The 25,215-nt window shown below is 39.9% G+C and overlaps 6 protein-coding genes across 19 annotated transcripts in view; 2 read left to right on the forward strand and 4 right to left on the reverse strand.

Moving 5' to 3' along the window:
• Positions 1-58: 58 nt before the first annotated feature.
• Positions 59-4,196, reverse strand: LOC135161375 (ras association domain-containing protein 2). 2 transcript variants are annotated; one of them, XM_064118884.1, is made up of 6 exons: positions 4,005-4,196; positions 3,631-3,725; positions 3,369-3,499; positions 2,060-3,213; positions 1,720-1,939; positions 59-1,585 (listed from the first exon to the last, which is right to left on the reverse strand). In XM_064118884.1, exons 1-6 carry the CDS (start codon positions 4,042-4,044, stop codon positions 1,525-1,527), a joined length of 1,701 nt encoding a protein of 566 aa, XP_063974954.1. In that variant the 5' UTR covers positions 4,045-4,196; the 3' UTR covers positions 59-1,524. The 2 variants fall into 2 exon arrangements, with proteins under 2 accessions (XP_063974954.1, XP_063974953.1); XM_064118883.1 differs by lacking the exon at positions 4,005-4,196 and adding an exon at positions 3,795-3,997.
• A 103-nt stretch (positions 4,197-4,299) lies between these two features.
• LOC135161384 (uncharacterized) lies at positions 4,300-5,996 on the forward strand. 5 transcript variants are annotated; one of them, XM_064118910.1, is made up of 2 exons: positions 4,300-4,432; positions 4,782-5,996. In XM_064118910.1, the coding sequence occupies exon 2, from the start codon at positions 4,796-4,798 to the stop codon at positions 5,033-5,035; it is 240 nt and encodes a 79-aa protein (XP_063974980.1). In that variant the 5' UTR covers positions 4,300-4,432; positions 4,782-4,795; the 3' UTR covers positions 5,036-5,996. The 5 variants fall into 5 exon arrangements, with proteins under 5 accessions (XP_063974980.1, XP_063974977.1, XP_063974979.1 ...); XM_064118907.1 differs by having other exon boundaries at positions 4,306-4,457; positions 4,791-5,996; XM_064118909.1 differs by having other exon boundaries at positions 4,307-4,457.
• On the reverse strand, positions 5,200-7,054 carry LOC135161376 (uncharacterized). Its single transcript, XM_064118886.1, has 3 exons — positions 6,111-7,054; positions 5,738-5,996; positions 5,200-5,657 (listed from the first exon to the last, which is right to left on the reverse strand). Exons 1-3 carry the CDS (start codon positions 6,915-6,917, stop codon positions 5,299-5,301), a joined length of 1,425 nt encoding a protein of 474 aa, XP_063974956.1. The 5' UTR covers positions 6,918-7,054; the 3' UTR covers positions 5,200-5,298.
• A 611-nt stretch (positions 7,055-7,665) lies between these two features.
• On the reverse strand, positions 7,666-9,744 carry LOC135161378 (major facilitator superfamily domain-containing protein 9-like). The gene is made up of 5 exons (XM_064118889.1): positions 9,543-9,744; positions 9,338-9,469; positions 9,058-9,187; positions 8,756-8,965; positions 7,666-8,661 (listed from the first exon to the last, which is right to left on the reverse strand). Exons 1-5 carry the CDS (start codon positions 9,597-9,599, stop codon positions 7,949-7,951), a joined length of 1,242 nt encoding a protein of 413 aa, XP_063974959.1. The 5' UTR covers positions 9,600-9,744; the 3' UTR covers positions 7,666-7,948.
• Positions 9,745-10,086: 342 nt separating this feature from the next.
• Positions 10,087-18,850, reverse strand: LOC135161379 (obg-like ATPase 1). The gene is made up of 11 exons (XM_064118890.1): positions 18,708-18,850; positions 16,692-16,873; positions 16,357-16,417; positions 15,166-15,293; positions 13,735-13,910; positions 12,789-12,866; positions 12,573-12,670; positions 11,941-12,081; positions 10,781-10,877; positions 10,520-10,642; positions 10,087-10,420 (listed from the first exon to the last, which is right to left on the reverse strand). The coding sequence occupies exons 2-11, from the start codon at positions 16,870-16,872 to the stop codon at positions 10,310-10,312; spliced, it is 1,194 nt and encodes a 397-aa protein (XP_063974960.1). The 5' UTR covers position 16,873; positions 18,708-18,850; the 3' UTR covers positions 10,087-10,309.
• The window catches only part of LOC135161382 (uncharacterized), a 125,781-nt gene continuing 117,320 nt past the window's right edge, over positions 16,755-25,215 (forward strand). For 7 of the 9 annotated variants that reach the window (XM_064118903.1, XM_064118901.1, XM_064118904.1 and 4 more), the window contains exons 1-2: positions 16,755-16,895; positions 18,746-18,851. The gene's annotated coding sequence lies outside the window, so the exon portion shown is untranslated. Of the gene's footprint in view, positions 16,896-18,328; positions 18,852-25,215 lie in introns of those variants that run through there. The other 2 variants (XM_064118900.1, XM_064118906.1) reach the window with 2 other exon arrangements.

Below are 25,215 nucleotides of genomic sequence, written 5' to 3' on the forward strand. Positions count from 1 at the left end.
GTATTTTACGATGATTATAGGGGGAAACAGGAAGGAGGAGGCCCATTGGAGTGAGTCATTTCATTTTACAAAGAACAGTATTTTTATTCGGACTATAACTCGACTTATACAACTCTGCATTACATTGCCATATAATACAATTTATCTTCACTGGTATTTTTTAGCATTCACAATTCGTTGAAAATTTCTATTTTCGATTCTGTCATGGATAAAAACAATTGGAGCAATGGATTCTACACTAAAAAAATATGGAAATGAATGAGAGATATGTGACAATAAAATCATAAATTTTGTCACATTTGACATAAGGTGTATTTTCATATGGTATATATTCATAAATCGTTATTTGATATTCATTCCTCTTCTACCGTCGGCTCAACGTCGGTTTTTAAAATATTTCTTTTCGGGTCTCGATAAACCGTTCGTCCTTATTTTTCTATCTGGTCATTTCGTAAAAGCGGCTATTTTCTTGGAAGTGAGTAAACGTAATCGAAATGTCAAATGTCATGTCACTTTTGATTATGACATGATCTCAGAAATAGATGCTTTGCGGGCCTAAAAATGTCAACTTTGTTCTGAAATCACATAGACTTATTTCCTTAATTAATTGTTGGACACTAGGCAAGTCGCTACGTCTTCTCACTTTAGGACTGAATTATAATCTCATGCAATTTTATCTCCATTCAAGGGGAGGCTCCTATGAGTTTCAAAAATTCGTAGGATATTTAAATGATGTACGTCATGCTCTGAACATCAATTATTATATCTTAGAAAGGACATTAATGCAAAGAAAAACTAATTGTTAATCCGAGACCTCTACTTCTAGAACTCCCGAGATATTTTACCAAAAGAGAGGTTTACAATAGAATTTACTCAAAATGCCGACGATTTTTAAAACTCATAGTAGTGTCCTCTCAATTATTTTTTAAAATGCTAGTTTCACAGCAGTCTGAAATTCTCGGGCTAAAATAAACTGTATAAAAGCTGACTAAAGTTCTCCTATAAAAAGATCATAAATCCTCAGCTCTGAAGTTAATTAATAATATAATTAGAATAATTTGTTAATTAAAAAGATTATGAAGTTGGCTATGGCAAAGGTATAAATTGCTCAGTGGCCTTCAATCAAAAGCTACCTAGAACTTGGAACGAAAAAACTCAATTCTAGGGCATAAAAACGAGCATTAAACAGGGGACTACAAGCAAACGACATAAATTAGTCGTTTTCAAGCCTTTTTCTTTGAAAAAATGGAACCGATATGTTGGTGGTTCTTATCACGTTACCATCACACAAAAAGGTGGCCTGCTTTCGGAATATTTATCTTCCAGTGCATGACCTTAGACCTAAATTGCACTCATAAAAATTCACAGTAAAAAAAAGAATCAAAAAAAATTGCGTTAGCCTTATTATCTTAAAGAATTTGATATTTGGAACGTCAAACAAATGTGTTAATAATTCTTTTTAAAAAATTAGTCTGCAAAATGTCGCAGCAATATATTGCGACAGAATATTAATTGATTATTCGTCTATAATCGGACTTTTAGTTCTTCCATACGTTGTTTTATCCGACGTCGCATTTCTTTATACCTGAAACATGACAAATTTTAATGAACCAATCCTCTAGGTGAATAGAAAAGTAGAATGAAAAATGCGAAAAAATGTGGAGCACTAAAATCACAATATTTATTATTAAATAGTTGATAATAAATGGATGAACTCACTTCTCCTTCAACAGTAACATCTGTCTCTCCTCCTCGTAATGATATCTTTGCAAGATTCCATGGCACTCAGGTAACGAAAGATTCAAAAACTGGGCGACATCAGAACTGATCTCTGGAGTTGAAAGTTTATCGACTAGGAAGAGACGTGCTACATTTTCGTGGGGTCCCAGAACGACCCTGACTTCCAGAGGATACTCATCCTCTCTCAAACTCCTCTGCTCTGTTGAATGAAACACCAAAAGAAGTTTATAACCCCATGCAGAAGATAATCAATAGAAAAATGTGTTATGCCCATGAGCAAAAATAATAATAAATATAATAAGAATAGACAATGAACTACCTCCATTATCCCTGACAACAAACAGTGCAAAATTTGCAGGTTTGGCGTCAACCTTATACTTGTCCAGCATCAGATTGATAACCTCCTGAGTGCTAACGAGGCTCGTAACCCAAACAGACATCTGGGAGCCATGAGGAGGAGTGAAAAAGCTCGTCTCCCGATTATAGAAATGTCCATTGATGGAGCACCTACGTCTGAGTCTTCCCCTGGACTGCCTCCTGCCCCCAGGTCGCCTCCTGATGGCAGTGGATCCTTGTTTCCTTCTCAGGACTACCCCATCGAGCTCTAGTCCACTGTCAGTGGACATCGTCATGTTGTCATCCTCTCTGAAATGCAGGGAATTCACTGACTCCGTGTCACTGTCCCCACGATTCCTCTGGAGGCAGTCAGGCCCTGACATGGACCTGTTCAGACCTTTTTCAATCCAGCTGTCATCGTTGCTGATGGATCGATTGTTACCCGAGTTCTTCTCAAGGCTGTCGAAGTACTCGACTTTTCTCAATGTTCCATTCCTATTGGGCGTTCCTTGGAAATTAGGAGTGTCTGTCCCAGAAGAAGAATCGATGCTGTGCGTTGGAGTGCTGCTCATGCTGGTTTCATTCTTCTGAGGACTCGCAGTACCCTTATCATTCCCATCAAGACTCGACTGGTGAGACAATGGTGGAGTATCTATACTGGAATGTGAACTCAATGACGGGAGATTCTCTGGCATTGTCTGATACAATTTGTCCCCATCCTCCACCTTCCTCTCAACCTGGAGGAGCTCATCCAATTCGTCCAGCTCCATATTTTTCACGTCCAGCTTCATTGGAAGAGTCAGACTCTTGAGGTGATCCGGAGACGTGGGGAGAGAGTTTGGCTCGCTCTCCAGTTGACTCTCGGTTGGAGACAAATCTTTGGGGGGATTCTCACGCTTCTCGTCATCGTCAGAAGACTCCTCAGAGACACTTTTTCTGCAGGAATTCCGGTTCCTCGCTGTTACCACTGTACGCTGGTCGTCGTCCTCTTTCAGGTGAATTACTCCACGCACTCCCCAGTAGATCCTTAAAGCTCCTTCCAATATTAGCCGGCCGTTCACCTCACGACTGCGGATGCCACCGCTCTTGCCTTCGTAATACTGGTTGAAGAGCTTCAGTTTATTTTCCAAATGCGATCTAAAGGGAAATATAGGGGAATGGTTTATTTGCGTTCATTACCCTTCTGTAATTTATTCGAGGATCAGAGCTTTTATTTGAGTCTTCCTTGACCTCTAATTGACAAATTTAATAAAAAAAGTAGTTCGATTCGTTATATAAAATTTGATTTTCACCTTGGAAGTGTTGATCGTGGTTCCTTTTTACCAAAACTCGTGTGTGATTCGACTCTAGTTCCGTGTCCAAATAGCTGAGGTCCGAAGAGAGCTCCGTAGCACGGTACGTGGCAATATGGTACTCCTTTATGCTAATAGAAAATTTGATACTAATCAGAGCGAGTAAATCTATACCAAAGCACACAGGCTTATCAGAAAATATGTAGAAGATTTTCATTGGAAAAAAATCAACACACACAAAGCCTAATGTTTAAACAATTACCTCAGCATGTTGTCCAGGGTTGAGCCTTTTACCGCACTCCTCGCACCTGAGGCACTCAGGATGCCAGTCGTAACCCAATGACTGTTTCCTTTCAGCTGAAAGATTGAGACATTGTTTGATTAAACACACACGAGATGAAAAGGGCATTCATGAGTGCAGATAACCTTGACGGTACATTGACCTGAAATCCTCGATCTTCTGTATGAAAATCATCATCACCTCCTGCACATCGCCCTCCCTCGTCCCAACAATCGCATGTTGCAATAAAAATCAATTGTCACAGTCTCAGCAATATTTATGAGGACTTAATGAATTGTTTGCTTTATGAACAATTGAATAAACCCTAGTGATTTCTTGGAGGGGCAATTACTCACCGAAGTATACAGGTTTTCCACATTTATGACACTTCCACATGATGATTTCACTTATTCACGGATTAATCTCACAATCAGTGATGGTTATGTCGATGTATGAGGTGCAAACATTTCATTTGTTTACAAAAATAATACTCAGTCTTTGTGAAATGATATACAGTGTCAGTGGAAATGTTCATTGAATAATGAAAGAGTACGTAGAGCTCCACTCTCCCACTTTTTGTGCTGCCAAAAACATTTGAAAATCCCAAGATGCACTGCAACGCGAATTGATTTGGAGACCAGCTACATGGTAGCGCCACCGGCGATGTTTTTATTTTTGGCAGAGCTCTTTGATAATTCTGGTCTAATATTTGGGCAGTAATATTTGATAACAAGGAATTAACAGCTCATCGGACGCTGGACATCAGATTGGAGACGGAATAATCGTACGTTCGAAAATATTATCTATTGGTAAGATTTTTATTGCTTCTTTTCTTCGCGAAAATCAAGACTTAACCTAGAATTCCAAGCGCAGTTACGAACTGTTTGGAGATAGTGTGATGATACAAAGCGACGTAAATTATTATTCGATTGACAAGACTTATCAGTAACTTATTTTCTTCCCGGAATCGCGAATAATGTAGAGAATTCAAGAAATAATCAAGACGTTCAATATATTGCCAGTGTTTTGTTTTGCCAGTTACTTTAGCCCTCATCGGACTCTTGTTTGTATGCGATGGTTTAGCTATTTAGATAAAATTTCACTGAGTTGTGCGAATTGATAGCATTCGATAGGATTTGCAGGCAAAATGGGAAATTGGCAACTAGAAGCAGCCAAGATGGCGGCTTACATCGCCTTCCCTGTGGGTCTATTTCACTGGTTTAATCAACCGGAGAATTTTTCTCAATATGTGGAGGATGTGTGGAAAAGTCGTGTCACTGTATTCGAGACACATGGAAAGGAGCAAATTGCCCAATTCATCGAAGATTACAATAGAGAAAAAGATCTACAGGCAATTAAAGCGATGGAAGAGACTCTACCCAAGTAATTAAATTTATAGTGATAATGTCTAACAACTCATGGTGATGGATTGAAATACAATTATCTATTTCATATCCACTATTTTATAGTTTAGTTAATGCTGTTATTTCGTAGAAATAAGGGAAGGAATCCGTAATCTTGTCAATAAATAATTTAAATTATTTCTACTGGTAATGAATATAAAAATTTTTTATTTAATCGAAATTCATTTTACAGAAATAATGTACATAGTTATGGCACATGTATAATTATGTATTGAACTCCATACTATCAATTCACGAGCAATAATAGAGAAGAATAAGAACCCTTTTTTGTCTTCCAAAAATCACTTGAGAGCCTGAGAGGGACGTTCCTTCGGCGTCTCCTCAGTGCTCCCTCAGCAATTTTCAGAAAGGATGATGTAATCGAAGTATTTTTAATATTTAAATACTCCAAATTTGGGACTAGTTCCAGAAACTGACCCAATTGTTCGTCTTTTAATTTCTGACATCCTTCGCAATCAAGTCGTTTCAACGATGGCATAGGATCGTAGATGTCCAGAGTCACACTCAGCCTCCTGATCTTGAGTACTTCAAGATTTGGGAGCCATAAGGCCTCTCGGACAGCTCGGTCTGTCAGGGTAGGAATAGCTGAAACATGAAGTCGCAAAATTCAATCCATAGGGCTAAATTAATAGATAACTTTTAACTTTCCAAAAGAATTTACTCACCACTAATGTCCAGGCATTCGAGCTTCCAGTTCCTCCTGAGAATTTGAATAAGGATTTCATCATTGATTTTCACTTCTGGGATGATCAAGGTTTTTAGCCTCGTCATATCTCGTATCTTCCATAGCATGTGGGCATCGATAGTTGAGTTTTTGAAATCCAAGTGAATTAAATTTTCTCTGTGATCCATTCCTGTCAGATGGAGTCCACGATAAAATCCCCTTAATGTGAGACTCCTCAATTTTGGAAATCTTTTTAAATCCTATTTCGACAAATGTAAATTTTCAGAATAATTGAGATTTTTCTGTCTATTACTAAATGAAGATAGTCTTCATTGCCCTTTTCCCTTACCACTGATAATGGACTTTATACTTACAAAATAATAAGAATTACGGTGAGTATAGACCAAATGAATTTCGGTCATTGATTCTGGCAGATGATCGAATATATCGAACCCAGGCAAATCCGGATAAAAATGTATTTGAATCACTGTTAAATTTGCCAGTGCCCTGAACATTTCCAAAAATGCGCTCGGCCTAGGGTTTTTCAAATAGATCCACAGGGTCATATTTCTGAGACTGTTACAGTATTTTCGGATTAAATCAAGACCCTTATGAGAAGTGACGTCGTACGTCAAATATTTCAAATTATTCCCACATTTTTTGAGATAGTCTTCTAATTCCGTGTCACAGCAACACTCATGCGGGGCTACCCGTCCCCCCAGGTAGAGGGTTTTATTACTCCAAATGTCCGGGGCAAGTTTTCTCCATCGTTCACAAACTTTCTCGATGGTTATTTTATCCGGTGGATCGAGCATTGAAAATATTTTGATGAGAATCTCATCTTCCAAGATATCAATGGGAGTAACCAATTTGATCACTGGAGTTAATGTCAATATACGATTGTCAAATGTTATTTCGTGATTATTAGCAGCATCACGAGCCTCGAGAGCATCGTCAGCATGTTTGAAAATAAGTTGAGCGAAATTGTCAGGCACCATTCCTTGCCATTTTCTCCAGCTCTCATAAGGAGTTTCTGGCCACAAATACACACATTTCACCTGTCCATATCTGCTAAATAAATATTCCAATTCCTTCTTCTCCTTTTCTTTCCTCCTCCCTGATATTTCCTTGTATCGAAAGTAACTGGGAAATCCCTGGACAATCACTTTTACAGGAGGCATTGTTGCCTAAAGAAAATTATTAGGCATTTAGCACAATTTTTATCCCGTATTGCGTCTTCATAAATGCTGAAGAACAGACTTCACTTCTTCGCAGAGCTCGGGGATCACCACTCCATCAACTTGAAGAGTTTGTTGCTACCTCCGATGCGCCGGTGGTGGCGCTCTCTACCCCTCCCTGCCGGGCGCTAGCAGACGGACACGAACGAGGCGTCCATTATTCTCAGAAGTGGGAGACACGCCAACGAATGTTGATCGGGCGGAGTGGGAGAAAAAAACGAGCCAGGTCGACTGCAGTTGCAGCGTGCCCGTCGGCCTCCAGGAGTGGGAGGTAAGCACACAAGGGGGGGATGATTACCAGTAGAAGAGGAGCCTCTCCACTGGATATTATCACGGCAATATGAGAATGACCCCGGGACGCTACCTCCATTGTGTGAGATTGGGTATGCGTCGGTTTCCCATTCTCGAAATTCGGGATCATTCTCATAATGTCTCTACTTTATGAATTCTCATTACAACAATACTACATTCTATTGTGGTTATGGAAAAGGGATAATGTGTTAGGGAGAGTCATAGGGCAAGGGCAGCCGAGCGTTAGACGAAGCGCCAAAAGTCGAGGGAAATTGGCTTGAGTTCCGCCATATTTTCCTCGGCGGTAGTAGCGCCATTATCGTTGAGTCCATGAATAATTGACTATTATCGCATTAATCATTGTAGATCAGATCGATTTGGGAATTTGTTTGATAAGGAGTTACCATAAATAAATAATTTTATTCAAGTATTCAAATTCAACAACATTAAAATAACTTTATCTGAACATTAAGAGCGTCGAATATTTCTGATATTAAATCAGTATATGCTCCTGAAGGTATTTTAGAATCAAAATAAAATTCACAAACAACAAATATTACCCTGCAAATCTAATAACCCAACAACTAAAAATAAAACCGGGAATTTTTCATAAACAACCACTAGGACATTACCCATAAATATAAAAATATATTTATCTATTGATAGAAAAATTTGACCTAGGGTTAATTATTTTTAGATTGACGAAGTGATATCTTTGAAGATATGCGAACCCCCCACAAACTGACCGCGGCGGATAGTAAATTAGCACTATTAACTCCACATATATCTTCAACTATGCCAGTGGTTAGAGGAGCTACCATCCGAGCAAGACTCCCAATACTCTCTGCAGATCCAGCCACTGATCCCTGGTTAGTGGCAGATGCCTTTTCCACTACCATTTCGGTCAATGTTACCCGCAGCACCATATCAGCTATTTTGAAAAGTGTCGTTGATAACATGAAGAGAGGGAAGTACGATGAGAAGTAGGCGCAGCTGAAACCCACTGCCATCACGGTAAACGCATGAAGATTTCTTTTTTTATACGATATATCATCCGCGTAAAATTTTCTATTCATTCGGCCCATCAAAAGACCTGTCGTTATTCCTATAAAACTCTGGTAGGCTATCGTGTATCCGGCTAGTTTCGGCGATATATCGAATCGCCTTTTTATCCTAACATTATAATTCGCATAAAAAGCAATCGCTGCTACCTCAGCCATGAATTTGAGCGCAAAAGCATCACCAAATACGCTCCAGTCGATGCTTCGTAGATCTGAGATAACTTCCTTCAATTTCTTCATTTCGAATTTCTTAGGATTTTTTTTAATTTCCATGTCGTTCGGAGATTTAGGCTCAGGTCGGCTCATTTTGTCACCGAAACAATAGTAGGCTATCACTGGAAGGTAAAATCAAGTAAATATGGACTTAGGGGAGAGTTTGAAGCAGTTTCTTGCGAACTTTAACTGCAGTATACGTGAATTTTTAGTTACCGGCATTAATTATGAATAATATTCCGCTAACGACACAAGTGAGGGCAAATCCTCCCTCAACTTCCGTCATGTGACCGGCAATGAGTGGCCCCAGTGCAAAACTCAGTCCCGTTATCGATTTTAAATTTCCAAACATAACTGATTGGTCATCTTTGGGGTAGAGATCAGTTATCAAGGCCTGAATCATCACCTGTGAATGCTTGAAGACCCCTACGAAACAATAATTGTTGAACCATGGACTGATTACTGGCTTATTTATCTCGGGATATTGAGGAAAATACGTACTGTAAAACTATAAGTACCTATTGTCACTCTGAGAACTAGCATGAGAAATATGGATTCAACTAATCCAAAAAGTGCGTAACAAACTCCAATTACTAGGCAAGAAACGATGAAAATATTTTTTCGTCCAATTCTGTCACTCCAGCTACCCTAAAAAAGACCAGATAACTTTTCTCAGAATAATTTTTCTCTCTCTTGAGAGTGGGATTGGAATTCTGACCTTAGCTTCATCATATTCTTTTTGAAGCAGTGATATATGCTCATTATCCAAATTTGTAATGAATTGGAATAATATCTTACAATTAACGGGCCACTAATGAGCTGAATTCCTGCATAAATAGAAGAAATGGCACCTATCGTTGAGAACGATGCACCAAGTTTATTGAGGTGCATTGACATTGAAGGTAAAATCAATCCAACAGCGAAGAAATCCTGGAAAAAACGATGATAATAATAAAAAAATGCCTGTCAAGGACAACAGAGCATTAAAATATAATGGTCTCACCAGGAATGTCACGAGATATATCCAGCGAATATCGCTGACTTTAGAATCACTTGCCATGCTTCTATTATGCTCAAGTACTGGCAACTGTCATATAATTCACTTCTAATCCGGTTCTTCACTGTTTCCTATCATTTCACATGATGTTTAAAAATCTCATAATGAGTACTTAATCGTTGAAAGCCATGCTGAATACAGAACTGTCTCGTGGAGTCCTCTCTTGGTGGGTGAAAAAACCAAAGAGCTAAAAGTTCATTCGATGCCAACTAGACAGCTCTGAATTCAGTGGGAAAGAAGACAAGGAAATTTCTTCTTAGTCTTCAAATGGTAAATTAAAGATGAAAATTCAATTATCAATCAATTATCAATTCAATTATTTCGATTTGAGTGAATTTACCGTAGTATTATTGTTGAAAAATATCGGATAGGTCATTTTTATTGACAATTGGAATGGAATGGAAAGTGCAACCTGTTTAAACGTCGTCTAGTAGAAAAAGCCAGCATTCCAATAAATTAACGTTGAACGGTAGGAAATAATTCTCTCGAGCACCATAAAATTCTCTTTATGTCACTTGCAAGGGTTACAGCAGTTGAAGATAGAGATGTTTAAATAATCATAAAATAGACAGTTGTTGCTATTTAATAAACATTAAATACGCGGTACAAAAAATTCAGAATCACTTCAGATAATTTCGCGGTCGAACGCAGCAGGAAAATATAATCATGTTGATGTACAAATGCACGAGTAAAAAAATTAGAAAGGCGTGCCATCACTTTTTCTTGGCGTCCTTCAGACCAGCGCCGGCGTTGAATTTGAAAAATATAATGTCACCGTCCTCGACGACGTAATTTCTTCCTTGTTGGCGATACTTTCCTGCAGCCTGTAATATTTATATTTCAAGAATCATGCATTTTTTGTTGCTCATTCAAGGACAAGGTTTCGATAATACATTGAGGTAGAACGATTGAATTATTATTACCTTAACTGCAGCTTCAGAGCCTTCATTCTTGAAATCCTCAAATTTCATAACTTCAGCCATGATAAATCCCTTTTCAAAATCTGTATGAATTCTACCAGCTGCTTGTGGAGCCTTGCACCCTTTCTGTGAAAAAAAATAATATAATTTTAATATTGAGAACTTTTGGTATTAAACGACTCATCGTGAAAAAATAAACGTAACTGTTCGGATCATTTAATTAACTTCATCAACTGAACCATAAATTAAACTAAATGCATTTACCTGAATTGTCCAAGCCTTAACTTCATCAGGGCCAGAGGTGAAGAAATACTGCAGCTGCAGTGCCTTGTACCCTTGGAGAATAATCTTCTCCAGTGCACTATGCACAGAAAAATATAGCATAAAATTTAAAATTAAATCCAATGAAATTTATCTCATGAGTAATCAACAAATGACCTTCGAAAGAACCCCACGAATTTCTTAGATTCACATCGATTACGCGAGCGAAGACAATCGTCTTAAAAGGAGCACCGCGCGACCATAGAATATGATTGTTTTGGACCAAACATCGTCTAATGACAGGGTAGGGAGGGAAGAAGAGCCATCGAGGGGCGAGAGGCCCGAGACTTCGGGACTTCAGAGAATACACATAAAGCGAACGACTTAATACTGCAATTTTATCATTCCAAGTCGGGGTCCCCCCTCTCATTCCAAAACCATAGTATCCCCCCAGTGATCTTGCGGTCTCAAAATAAAATCATTGCCCCAGTCGTCCCTCATGATTGCTAGGTACCTCTACGTTCATAGAATAATTTCTCAACGATCCGTCGATATATCCCGAGGAATTCACATTTGCGTTCCTTTCGGAAGGGTCTTTAACGTTAGAAATCTATTCGGAAGCAATTTTCGGATGATTACATTCGTATATTAACATATACATATTAAATATATCAAATTGCACCGAATATACCGTAAAAGAATAATTTTATTGTCGTCAATTTTTAAGATAAATTACTTAAACTCTGGGAGACATAAAAAAACGATAAAAAGTGTATGGAAAAAGTACACTTCATCCCTCTGGCAATGGATGACCCACTAGCCGAGTGCTTTCGGTCTTCACATTATTATATGCTCCGGCACGAGGGCGTTTTTTACGCAATTTCACAAGAATTTGAATAATAGTTTCGTACGATAATAAAACAGAAAAAAGTGTGGCCATAGTGCACAATGCTCGCCGGTGTTTTACTGATTCCCAAACAAGTGGGAGAGAAATCCTGGAGTCTAGACACTGAGTAGAACCCCACCATTATTCATAACCGACTTTAAAGCTCTCTCGTTATTTCATAAAAGAGAATAAAATGAACGTGGCAATTTTGAGAGGGGGAGTAGTCGGGAATTTCACGACCACGAAAACGATATTTTCATGAATAGTTATGGCTCACCTCGTGACTTTATTCTCCTCGAAATATTTAGCCTTTTCGGCGTCATCCATATCGAAGACTTTATTTTCGAAGGTGCCACTGAAGGGGATCAGCATGGCGCCGGGGTCATTTTTATCCACCCATTCCTTGATTTTAATGAGCCTGTGAACATTATAAAATCAAATTAATCAATAGTTGCATCGAAGTATATCAAAATTTCCTAAAAACGTGACCTCATATATAATCTCTCCATATTTATCTATGACGCGACATAAATAGTTCGACTCCCCAACTGTTCATTTCTCACGATATTTTGAAAAAAAAGCCGGATTAATGCTTCGTGAATAATGAACCCCTATAACACTCTGGAGACTCCAACACGATTGGTATGTAGACAGACAGTTTGCATTGACGCACCCGATACTCAGGGGGTGTAACCAGAGTGTATGCAATGTTGCACGTACCGCCAACGATATTCCTGTTTTCAGTGAAAACCAATAACAATGCGTTTCTATGTAAAATGCATTTGAAGTAGTTCCCTGAATGCATTCGACTGATCTCGGTATTCAATATCCATCAGTAGGAGTTGTAAAAAAAAATGGAAAACTGTCCCAGAAACACATACATTTAAATATGGAAGTTTTATAACTCACCATTTGTTCTTTTTACGTATGTAATCCTTCTCCGATAAATTCACTAAGTAAATTACAGGCTTCGAAGTGAGGAACAGGTACTTGTTCAGTACTTCGATCTGTAAACACATTGATATTTTTTTTTATTGATGGGTAATGAGTAGCATATGGTAGAACGTAATGTGTCTGGGGAGGGGTAATGTGGGGTGCATTTTTAAAAATTCACATGATACTCACGTCGTTAGCACTCCAGTCCTGGAATCTAATGTGGTTCAGGTCCTCCTCGAGTACATGTTTTACTTTGAGTAAAGTCTCCTGAGGAAAAAATTGAACTTCGATGACTTAATCATATAATTTGTTAACGAACAGGTGGAAAACCCCCCTTTTTGGAATAGATATCACATTTGATTTTGTTCTATTGATTTTTTACGCACTAAAACTAAAAAAAACGTGCTGATGTCGAGGGTTCTCGTTAGAAATATCCTGCACTTCCGAAATGCGAAGCAAAACACTAGTATTCCAAGTCAATCGTCAAATTAATACGTTCCAGGAACTAGAAACCCCTTCACCACGCCCTAATCCCTCCAGTAACTCCGCAGATCCATTTAAAAAACCGTTGTAACTACTTTTCGAGAATAACACATCACCTTCAACCTTCGTGACTCGTAACCATTCGTACTTTAAGATTCTACAGATCTAGAAATTAGACTCCAATTCATCGGGCAATACCGCCCACTAAATTTCTAACGCTCCCCATCTCGTAACTCGTTATGGCCTCTCTCTCTACCCCTTTCCCTCTCTCTCTCTCTTGCTCTCTCTCTCTCTCTGTTTCGAAATTAGCGAGGTGATAATGGTGGTGAAAAAAAAGTTAACCCCGGATCTGATACCGTGAGATTCACAATCAGGTTCGATCACTATCTCTCTCTCAACGAGGCGTTTGTGAATCACGCCTCCATCAGGACGACAGTCGTTTTATTCTGTGGATAAAACATACCAAACATGACGCGTGCATCGAACCCTCTCCATACATGTATCTGTACGCGAACGCACAGCCCGGAACGTGCGGTTCAAGGGTCACGAAATTACAGTGGAGTGGTCCCTATGATATGGCAAAATCATCGAGAAGGATTTCTCGACCAGAGCGAGGGATGAGAGTAATATGTGCACTTGTACGTGTACTCACGTATTCAGGTTTGAGCTTCTTGTCGTTGCCTCGTACTACGAGCTTCTCCAATTTTTCAACATGAGCTTTGAGAAATTCGATGTCCTTCAGACGCAATTCATCGCTAATTATTTCCAGATCCCGGACGGGATTCACCTCTCCCTCGACGTGGGTCACGTCATCGTCTTCGAAGGCTCCTATGGAGGGCGCGGAGTAATAAATTTATGAAGTTGTTGTTCGGTAGAGTAAGAGGGGGATTTCCGATTTCTTTTGGTTATTTTGGGACTGCGTGGGAGGAATGAGTTTGAAAACTATTGCATCGTTTTTCCAATTGTTTAGTAATAGCAGAAGAAAAAAAAATTAAACATAGAATCTGTTACTTGCAATCTCATCTGTTAATGTACCAGACGAAAATTGCAGAAATCTCCCTCCCCCCTGGCGATTCGCAATAAATAATCCCCCTTTCCCATAGCCCATGATCCCATGGGACTCATAAACCAGCGAAATTAACGCAGAAAGCTGACACGCGACCCCGTACTGACTAATTCAATTATCCACGATACGTATGACTTCTCAGTTCTTCACATATCCCTTTTTTTCCGGTAATATAATTCTCCGAGCAGACATTAATGCCCCGTTATTTCAATAAGCAAACGTATTTTCTAGTGAAGTGAGTGTTGTAGTACCACGGCCTATACCATTTGCATGTGTGTGATGCATGCAATGAGTTTGAAAAAAAAAAATCATGTGGGGGTGAGAGTAAGCGTCGACACGACGACCCCAGCTTAGCGTGCATCGTAGGTCAGGTACTTTGCTATCTGTGTGTGTATGAAAACTCTCTCCAAGGGTTTAGTTTATAACAAGAGGGGGAGGGCTTCGGGTTTTGTTGAAAGGTACAAGGAAAAGACCACTAGTCGTCGTTTATTTAAGCGGTCAATATCCACGACGGTTGTAAATTACAGAGCGCTTTAATTACTGAAATTGCAACGTGCCAACAGTTAAATGATAACTACCATGGAATGTTATCCTTCGTAAAACGCTAACTACTGTGTGGATTTCACCCGCACACTTCGATTATCAACTTTTTCCAGTTGCCTTACATGATTTCTAATAATGAAGATGATAATTAAATCAATAGGGCTGTACTTAGTTAATTAGAGTACGATATAATCTTATAATTATTATGTATTGACGTGTGAAAATGCAATGGGAAATTTAAATGTCATGCTCGTTGATATTATAATTGAAGACATGTTTTATTTTGATGATTCCACGAATATTTGGGACAGTCATGTTTATTTTGGGAGAGGGTAGTGAACATTTGTGGTCATAATGAGGTGGTCTGTTGGGTTACTTTGGGGTGAAATGTTAAGGGGGAAAGTATCTGACTTCCGAAAGGTCTTACACCTTTTTAGTTATTAGTTTATGTGCGAGAGTAAATCGATCACTTACTGCAAAGATGAAAAATAGCGTCACAAGCACTGATATGCGACAAAAATGCATTTCCCAGTCCCTGACCCTCAGCCGCACCCTTCACAAGTCCCGCGATGTCCACAATATTCAAAAAAGCCGGGACTTTACTGAAAGAAAAATACACACACGCAGAGGATCATTAAAACTATGATGTTTAATTAAAGATCAAATTGAGGGATTTTTTTCCCTGCAGTATCTGCATACGCAGACTGCGTTCGAAATTGCGGGATCAAAGGGCCCAGTGGAGTTCACGTGTGGGCTGAATTATGGGTGTTGAATGGAAAGCCAGTAACCGGGGAGAGGTGTAACAGAGTGACGAATCCACAATGACAATGCATTTAAATGCTAATGCCTCCGACCTCATTAAACAATTAGCCTTTGAAGAGAGCGTCGAGTAGAAGTTGACATGGTATGGAAAGGGATTACTGATTAGTTGGCTTTTATTACGGATCAGTGAATTCTCCAACACGTGCCGTAAACTGAAATAACGCAGTGAGAGGACTATTCGTCGTTTGAAAATGTTTCTCGAAGGGTAGATTACTTTGATGTTTTCAATCTCCACGAATTAATGCGCAATATGTTATTTCTAGTTGACATTAGAGTATCGAATGTTTGCTTACACTGTCACGTTTTAGGGTAGGGGAGGGCGTTTACATTCATTCATTTTCCAATGTAAAACGAAAGTAAATAGAAATAAAAAAATATATATATATATATTGGAAAGGGCTGTGGGGAATGCCGCAGTCATGTCTGAATGCTGGATTACGCTTTGCATGGCAATCAGAAAATGAGGGAGGGCAATCGTACGTTTTACGATTTATGAAGACCACCGAATGTTTGGTGTCTGTCAGTATATATCGGTAGGACAAAATTTCACGTTTGCTTATCTGCATTGCAGATCACGTTCCACGGAACCTATGGCTTCAGCAATATCTCCCGCTTCCCTCTTTATTCGTCTCTGTGAATCCGCTCGAACCCCCCGGTTTTTGCTGGCGATAAAGCCGAAGACGTATGGAAATTTTGCCCAGTTATTCCGAATCGTTTCCTCCGAGGAGGGTTCGTCGTGGAGGAACAGTCACTGATAATACCGTGAAATATTTGCTGTTTCGTATTTCGAAATTGTGAATATATTGCGCGTAATTTGGAGAAATTGTTGGAGACTTATCTTACCTCGCTGGTTTGAAGTACTCGCACAGGTAGTCGAATCGTGTGTCAGGTACAGGTACCCGACGTGCTTTAAACAGAAGGGAAAGGGTTAGGCGTATTCGTAGAAACTAGTCGGGATGAATAGCCTAATAATTTTATAATAACTAAAAATATGTTATTTAGCCGTGTTGTCCACTACACTTTGAATTTCTATGCAACATTGAACATCGTAAGATGCAATAACAATGATCAAGTGTGATGAACAACAATGATACTCAAATGAGACAGTAAAAGTCATCAAAATTGATCGTACCACCGTCACCTCAATAACTCCACCCTTATTACAAAATTATACTTATTTTCATTAGGATCAATGGTGCAGAACGGGAAATTCTCGGCGGCCGCCTGACTCTTCGTCAGTACATTGAAGAACGTCGATTTACCCACATTGGGAATGCCAACAATGCCCACCTTCAGATTAGTTCCAACACGCCCGATGAGTGGCTTGCGCTCCGGCTCCTCGACTTTCTTGGGTGGCATGCTATCAACAGTGATCAGTGAAGGTAATAAATCGCATTCCTCAGATTTTCACAACAATTTGAATTGAAACATTAACCAACAAACGCAATTATCCCGGCAAAATACCGAAGTCGTGTAACAAGCTCGTTATCTCAGCCTCTCCGAAGGACCCATAAAAATATCTCCCCAAAATCCCAGCTGTTAATTGCACCAGTGCCAATACAAAACGTGAAAATCACCAGTTGCAACATTGTATCTTCCCCAAATCATCCAAACTCCATCGACTTCATCATTACACCCAATTGAGGGAATCGTTCCCCCTCCGAGTGAGAGGACGATTGCCCTTTACAAGTCCCCGCACACCTCCGTCATCAGTCGTTCATCATTCCGTTAAAAAAAAATGAAAAACCAAAACCCTGAGGTGGCTGTGGACATCCGTATGTGTATCCACGCTTCTGGTTTGCACGAATGAAAATCAAAATGATCGGTGTATTTTTCATCCCCGCCCCTTTCGTCCACCCACACATGATCCCTCGAAAATTCTCAAAGACGAGTGGTGTGTGTATGTGAAACAACCCTCCCGGCAATGTCCCGTAGAAAATGAAACGCGCTCGACTGCGCTTGCGGTGACTAATTATATTAATGCGAACGGGTTTCGAAGCGATTGCTGTATTTACCGGGAGATTGCTGTTGGTAAGCCTCGAGATACATTGGTGTGGATGCTCGCATAAAAAAAAAATGAGGGAAAAGGGGGGGGGGATGAGGAAGGGGGAGAAAAATCCGCCCGGCGGAAGAGGATGCGGAGGATACTGACGCCGATACCCAGTGGGTCTATCATCGCGTAAAATGACGAGGATGCAACGAGGCATATGTATTCGAATGGAAAAGGGTTGGAGTGATCCCTGTTGGTGGGTGAGGGGGAGTGAATGGGATAACGGGGGAGGAATATGGCGGGCCAGGGGCCACGATTACTGGGCACTGCGACCACGAATCACCGGCATCACGCCGTGAATCCGCAACCGCGCCTCAGGCCGCCAATCCAACCCACCCTCATTGTCTCACTCACTCTATCTTGCGTTTTGTTGGTGAATTTCATTGCTCCCAAGACGGTGAGACTCACTTTCATCCGGCGATTTGTACGGTTTAACATCAATTTCAAATCCCGGTGCCTCTTTGTTTTTCCACGATTCTCAACTGTGCGGCAATAGAGGGGATATTTGTGAATTACAATAATGATGGACACGTTACCGCCCGCAAAGCTAGGGTAGCTACTCCGCCTTGGCGCCTGCAAGACTAACTGATGGTCCTTTCAGATGTTTTTTTATTATTTTTTTGGAGGGGAGAAAATTGAATAGGATTTTTTTTGACTATTGAAGAATTATTCCGTCGTATTTGAAAATTCCTATGGACCTTAGAGGGAGTGGCCGCGGTTTTTCATGTTTTCTTTTTACGCGACAATGCATTTTAGGGGGAAAATTTGAAACCAGAGGTTTATGGGGGGTTTGAATAAACCGCCGGACTACTGGCATGCCGCTCAGCGGCCATTCGAGAAACTGGTGAATTACCTACTGATCGAAACAGCTGCATAACATAACCAAAATAACTTGGAGAGGTGGAATATTTTTGGTTTTATTAAAAAATCGAAATAACAGGGGAAATTTTGCTATTGAATCAAAAGTCTCCGAGAAATTGGTCTCTGAGTTCTGATGACATTTCAATGAGTTTGGAGAACAGTTATGGATTTTTCGCAACTAGACAGATCCCCGATTTTTTAAATTAACACTGAAAATATCTGATGAGATGTTCTTTCACTGGCAAGAATGATAGATTTTATTTTGTTTTTGTGGAACACTTACCTGATGATTTTTAACCACTAGTACCCGGCTTTTTACAGATGTATGAGTTAAGTGTTCACAACGTGTCTCGCGAGAAACACCGCACGACGAAGTGACGTCACAATCGACAGACCCCCTGCTTGGAGACAGGAATCTGCTGTACCGGTAAGTCCACATTTCATTTAAAAATTTGAGAGGCTCCAGAGATAAAACAGTCACTGGTTCTTCGCATCCTAGTAAGTGATTTAAATTCACTGCCGTCAGCCAATAGCAATTTTTGGAAATTACGGTTCCCGATGTAGGGAAATTTCCACGAGATAATATTCATAAACAGCGTTGAATATTATGGGCCTATGATGCTCAAGATTAAATTATTGGCGCCCCATAAAGTATCATTTTTACTGCGAATGATTAGGATTTTTCTCGAAATACTTCTGATGCTCAGAAAAAATATTTCCATCACTCTGGAGGAAAGAGTGCTCATAGGAAATTTTACGGAATTGTCCCAGCATTTTTCCTGAACTCTAGAAATATCTTTCTAACAAATTAGATAATTTCCATGGACTTAATCTGCTCCGCTGCATCAATTTTTTTCTGGGAGAGCACATAGTTGTCTGGCGGTGCTAATTATATCCGCGGTGCATTGCATAGAATTATAAGGCATTAAAAAAATTTGGCTTACCAATTATTTACGATTTCCAAGAATTTTCTTTCACCTTTTTTCACTGCCTAGAAATTCAATTTTTTCTTCAAGGAAAATTGAAATAATAAAAGTGGTGAAAAAATACAAAGAAACAATTACATACAAATGAATGAAATAAACGTGCATTCACAGAATGCATTAAGAAAAAATATTTAGGTAAACTTCCGGGAAATATTAAAGCACCCCTTTAATCTTAAAAAAAAGTAAGAAATACGAAGAGGCCATCAAACTGAGTTGATTGCGACGCGTTCACGGAAACCATAAACACGCACTATTCCCCGTCAGAAAATCAAGACGCTCGTTGTGTTCTGGCGAATAGAAGGTGAGTCTGGCGTCGGTCGTCACTTTATAATGAAAAAAAAAAAATCAGAAGACAAAAGGAAATTAAATTAAATTCGCCCAAAATGTTGTACGCGATGTAAAAAATTCTCATTAACTTCTCGTGGCTTTTAATGAAGTGTAATGAGGCTCGAAGCGTGAGCGACAAACGTCTGAAAATCTCTTCGTCTCTTGTTCTCGTCTCTTCTAATGTTATCATCAACTCAAATTTCATCGTCATGTGTGGAGTGTGTGGGAATGCATTCAAAGGGTCACACGGTTCGCATTATAATTCGTGGGATAATATTAAAATTGCTAAGGAATGAAATAAGAGAATCAAAAAATACACTGGAACTATGGCGGCCCCTTGCCGACGGGTGTGCATTTATAAAGTTCTCAGTAACGTGCATTAAGGATATCCCAGGATCCTTCACAATTTGGTACAGATCGTAATACAGATTCAACAATTTTTATTCATTCAATTGTTCAATTAAATCGCCTCAGAACAATATGACAACATTATGGCCATTCAGCACGTTCCACACTTAATAAACAAATAACTGGAACCTGTTGAAGATGTTTTTTTTTGTCAAAATAAATACTCATCAATTCCAAAGCCACCTCAACGCGAAAATAAATGAGGGGCATTTTATTTGAAAAACGAAACGAAAGAGAAGCACAAAAGTGCAAAAACTTAATGACAACATTTTACCGAAAAAATTCGCCACAGTTAATTCTGTCCTTCAGTCATTGTTTAGAGGCATTTCCTGCGGTTGGTCAACGCTCACACTAATGGCACACCCGATTCGTCCTTGCAGCGTGTGATTATTTCAATTATTTTATTACATACCTTACCAATCTTGGCCCACATAATACGTATAATCATGTCGTGCCCTATTCCTGAAGAAATGCGAATAGGCGCTTTTACCTTCTTTTCTTTCCTTCCCCACGATAACATAGTTTGGTCGATTTAACGATATTGTAATTTTGGCAACCACAAAAACTTCTAAATCTTTCCGGCTGACGTCATACCGATCAGTTTCATACGCTATAATAAGCTGTATTTATATCATGCGAATGAGACGGTTTTGACGGGTAGAAAAAAATTCTAGACAATTGGAGTCGTGAAAAAAAATTGTCATTGACGAACTGAAAAAATATTGTCGCGAACGGATTTATTTCAAGTTAAACACTCGTCTGACGTCTCCAGACACCTTCATTATCTGATTGCTAGAACAGTAGGCCCGACACGGTGTAAATCAACACCTCGTGAAGATCATCATCGTAATAAAGAAGATATTCTCTCTAATTACTCATTACAATTAGGGTTATCTCGACGCCTTCATTTATTTTATGACAGTATCACCATTGTTCCTTCACTTCAGACTTACAATACCCCCAGCAGAATTGCTGTGCACAATTGCAAAGTCATCTCATTAGTGCCCATAAAATCCTCTCACATGAAAAACACTCGAGTCCTTCGGAATCCCCAGATTTTCTCGATTTGCAATCACTTTACAACACAATCAATCAATAGCGAGGTATTTTTCACCGTTTTTAATTACCCAGAAGTAATTTTCAATGATCAATGCCGTTATTTCACGGGTGGAAGGAGTGAAATTCTTGTTTTTCAATCAAATTCAATTGGACATCGGTCTTAAAAAAAAAATATCTGTATACGCAGAACCTCTCAAGTACAAAACTGTACATCCTCACTACCAAAAAGAGCATCGAAGTCGCATAACGATGTTGTAATAACTTCCATGGGAACTTGAATACTCCGCAATGGTCCATCGGCTCCATTACGTGCTCATAAACTCCACCACCGCTCAACCTCGTTGCGTCCATTCTCATGTTACTTTTTACGACAAATGAACGATTATAAGGATCTCAACCCACTCCCTTCTCCCTCCCCCGGGTCCATTCACTCCACCCCATCGCGGGTTTTCATTATTTTACAGCCGGTCGTACCCACTAACTTCATTTCAAGACCTTCGAATAACCATTCGAGCGCATATCTCTCGAGCATCAGCTATACCACATAACAACCGATCCTTTTTCAGCGGTACGATGAGGCCCTTTTGCCAGCTCCACCATAACCCACTTGAATAATATTTTTTTTTCTAACCGCTGTTAATGGGAAACCTCTCAGCTAACCCGGGAAATCTAATTTTACGGTTCACTAAAACGTGAAGATCTCCATGTTTGGTAGTTACTTCGGATAAATTTGCATCCGGTTAATTTTCAACGTACCTACGACTCTGACAAGGCCAAGTGGCTTGTTAGCAGTATCCTCAGCGCTTCTTGATTGAATAAAAAATGCTAAAGTCCCTTGAAAATAGAGGATTGAAAAATAAAGAGCAATCGTTAAACTGAATAGTATGATCGAAATTGTGGTGGTAGACCCCCCTCGATAATTCCTCGAGCACGTTAGACGAATGGCAATTAAGGTGTAACTTTTCGAGTTGCTTGGTCGTAAACAATGCGGCCAAAGTAGCGGAACGCGATTAGAGTTGCTGAGAGAAGTTATCCACAGGGGGGCCCACACGAGAGACGGCACCGCCCGTCAATTGTTACCAATTGTTACTAATCAGAGTAATACGTGTCATTATACAAAAAACAAAACATCGAGCGAAAGTGGTTACAGCCGAATGGTGGATTTCCCTATGATAATCAAGAAAAATATGAAGGGAATCGCCTGATTAGTAGTTTTTTTTCACTGACATTCTTGAAGTGTTGATTGAAAAAATAATGTTTGGTTGTAACCAACGCGACGAATATGCGAAACGCGCTACCACTGCCAGTCAAAATTGGCGAGAGAAGGTATTCACAGGGGGCACCAAGAGAAGGCACCGCCCGTCAATTGTTACCAATTAGAATAATACGTGTCATTAAACTTTACACACGATCGGTGAATCTACCCATTACAACCAACGAAAATACGATTATCAATGTGTTTGATATTGCCCACAACTGTGACCAATTTTTTTTTTTTCGTTACTTTTCAATCGTGAGCAGTAATTACTGGATGTCCATAAAGAGAATCATCTGATGAGCATTTTCCTTCATTGAAATTCCCGTGAGGATGTGAAACGAAAGGACACTAATTATTTTCAATAAAGATAAAGCACTTGATGAGTCGTAATTACGGGTCTTATGTACGAATCATCGAATTACACTGAACGTCTAGTGACTATCGCTCATGTAAAACGTTTCATGATAAATGAAACGGAGCAAAAAAAAAATTCCGGCGACGTACAGGTGGCAAATGTTGAAAAATTATCCTCATTTTTATGCAGCCTTATCGACTCTCAAATTACCCTTCGTCTCTTTGCGAGATAGCCTCTCTCCCATTACCATACACCCAGGGAGTTTCGAGTGAAGAAGAAAAAAAAGGGGGGAAAAAAAATAAAGACCGAAGAAAACCAGAATGTCTACTTGTAAAACGGGTGCTTTTGCGCGACTCGGGGATGGTGCAGCGGTGGAAAAAAAAGGGTACTCGAGCCGCGGATGCGTTTTATACTCGTGCATCGCGTGGCTCGCATACAAGCCGGAGCAAAAGCTACCCGCGGGGCAAACGCGGTGGTGGCCACGCCCCCTTAGACAGCCGCCAGCCAACAATTAAGATTTGATCGGCAAAAATGGTCGAGGCAAAATGGCGCTGAGACCCCAACAACTGCATACGTAATGCGTTGAACGAGTTGGTGGATCCCCATTCGAGGACTCCAAGGATCACCAAATGAATAATCCATGTGGAGACCCTTTGGCCTTCATATTCAGCCATTTTTTTACCCTTTTTTTTTTCATTTGCATTTGTTGGTCTCCCTCATTCCTCAGTTTTCTTGGCTTTTTGCAATTATAATGAGAATTATTTATCTCTTCGAAAGGCACCCACCTTCCTCGAGGAAGATTCAACTTTTTCAATCCAATGCAAACAGAGCGGAAAATCCCTTCACAGCATAAGCCCTTCATAAATCACTTTTATCACGCGATACTTTCCGACCTTTTTATCCCGGTGAAGTTTACCAGTCGACACGAATATTCGTGCGAGTGTAATTCACTGGCTGTTGAATTACAACGTAGATACATGGCGCCAAGGATTTTTCATCATCCTGGTGAGACTGTGCTCTGTGCGCTTTTGGATGAATTAAAATTGCAGTGGATACCGGGGTTATTGGTGGATAGCGTAGAGGTACTAATCATGACTGCTGAGGATAGCTACCGATGTTACCCCCTTTGTGTCTGGAGCCCTCTTTCATCACGCTAATATACCCCTAATCATGGCCCAGTAGTTGCTACCACCCTCTCTCGTGCTGCTGTCTTCCTCCCGTATTTTATTTTTTCGATGAGTTTGCGATCGAGGGGAGGAATGAAAAATATGAAAAAAATCGTGAGGCATCCGATTGAAGTCGCTGTTGGACGATCGGCGGGGAGTTTAGCATGGTAACGGAGAGGATTCGTGGATTTAAAAAAAAAAATAATCGAGAAACGGAAGAATCGTTAAGGTGATCGTTAAGTTTATGGTGGAGCGTGAGATGCGGATGGGCAATTAGATGCTCACTGAGCACCAGTTGATCTTCACTCAGGATCTTCACAAGGTGCATGAAACAACTTTTGAAACTGTGCTGATTGAAAATAGTGGATGAACTGAAATGGTAAAAAACCATTGTCCAACCATTTGAGGTGGAAATAATTCTCACCGTCGATTGATTGCGATTATCATTTCAAGGGAAAACTGGGAAGTTGAATGATCCGTTGTACTCGGTTGAAATTCAATTTCATTGAGGAAGGACAGGACAAATTGGCGAGAATCGACGGTCGGTATCCTTTCAAGCCTCGAGGGAAGTCACATTTCAAACACCAGGATTACAGTTTCTACCGGGAAAAAATTGTTAGTAACTGACGTTCGAAAGATATGAAAAAAGAATTATCTCAAAGGGGTAATGGATCACCGCAATTTGAGATATATTGTGCCTCTCAATGCCGGATGAAAATCCACTGAAGACCAACGGGCGTCCACTTATCATTAAGCCGCATCTTCGAACCCCCGAAGAAGTAAAGGAGAGTACAGTTGAGGGTAATTGTTTCCTCTGGTTTATAGTTTTATTCCAACTTGAAGTGCACGATGATATCTCGGCTTGTTTTATATTCCTCGGGGCAATATCGTGCTTCGTCATTTCAAGGGGTTTTTTTCCTCTTCAACTCTCCGGCACAAATGATCCCTTCACCACCGAAGAGTTAGAAACTAATCAAATTTTGATAAAGAAAGAGAAATAAAAGGTGGGAAGACAGGTAGCCATTTTAACGGTGAATCAGTTTCAAGTTGAAGATTGGATCCAGGGGTGGAATTATCAAGCGTCTAGGCCCACTTCATGATATGGAAATACTTGGATCAGTAATAACAGTTCATCCGGTGAACGTTATAAGGTCGCAGGGAAGAGTATTTTTCGCGGAAATTCTCCCTGAATTTTTTTTTTCTCCCTCAAGATAGCATAGGCTGGCGCGTCT

The sequence above is a fragment of the Diachasmimorpha longicaudata genome, chromosome 4, assembly GCF_034640455.1.
Source record: "Diachasmimorpha longicaudata isolate KC_UGA_2023 chromosome 4, iyDiaLong2, whole genome shotgun sequence".
In the NCBI taxonomy this organism is placed as follows: Eukaryota; Metazoa; Arthropoda; class Insecta; order Hymenoptera; family Braconidae; genus Diachasmimorpha; species Diachasmimorpha longicaudata.

Coding starts and splice junctions, on each gene's coding strand:
- LOC135161375 (XM_064118883.1), bottom strand. CDS start 3,846: ATGATGATTTTCATACAGAAGATCGAGGATTTCAGGTCAATGTACCGT. Junction 3,500..3,630: donor ACCCTGGACAACATGCTGAG/GTAATTGTTTAA, acceptor ATTTTCTATTAG/CATAAAGGAGTACCATATTG. Junction 3,214..3,368: donor CCACGATCAACACTTCCAAG/GTGAAAATCAAA, acceptor ATTTCCCTTTAG/ATCGCATTTGGAAAATAAAC.
- LOC135161384 (XM_064118910.1), top strand. CDS start 4,796: ATGGGAAATTGGCAACTAGAAGCAGCCAAGATGGCGGCTTACATCGCC.
- LOC135161376 (XM_064118886.1), bottom strand. CDS start 6,917: ATGCCTCCTGTAAAAGTGATTGTCCAGGGATTTCCCAGTTACTTTCGA. Junction 5,997..6,110: donor ACCGTAATTCTTATTATTTT/GTAAGTATAAAG, acceptor TTGTCGAAATAG/GATTTAAAAAGATTTCCAAA. Junction 5,658..5,737: donor CGAATGCCTGGACATTAGTG/GTGAGTAAATTC, acceptor TTCATGTTTCAG/CTATTCCTACCCTGACAGAC.
- LOC135161378 (XM_064118889.1), bottom strand. CDS start 9,599: ATGGCAAGTGATTCTAAAGTCAGCGATATTCGCTGGATATATCTCGTG. Junction 9,188..9,337: donor TCATTAGTGGCCCGTTAATT/GTAAGATATTAT, acceptor GGTCTTTTTTAG/GGTAGCTGGAGTGACAGAAT. Junction 8,966..9,057: donor AGTTCTCAGAGTGACAATAG/GTACTTATAGTT, acceptor ATTGTTTCGTAG/GGGTCTTCAAGCATTCACAG.
- LOC135161379 (XM_064118890.1), bottom strand. CDS start 16,872: ATGCCACCCAAGAAAGTCGAGGAGCCGGAGCGCAAGCCACTCATCGGG. Junction 12,867..13,734: donor AGAAGCTCAAACCTGAATAC/GTGAGTACACGT, acceptor TTTTTTCCTCAG/GAGACTTTACTCAAAGTAAA. Junction 10,643..10,780: donor TTAAGGCTTGGACAATTCAG/GTAAATGCATTT, acceptor TTTTTTTCACAG/AAAGGGTGCAAGGCTCCACA.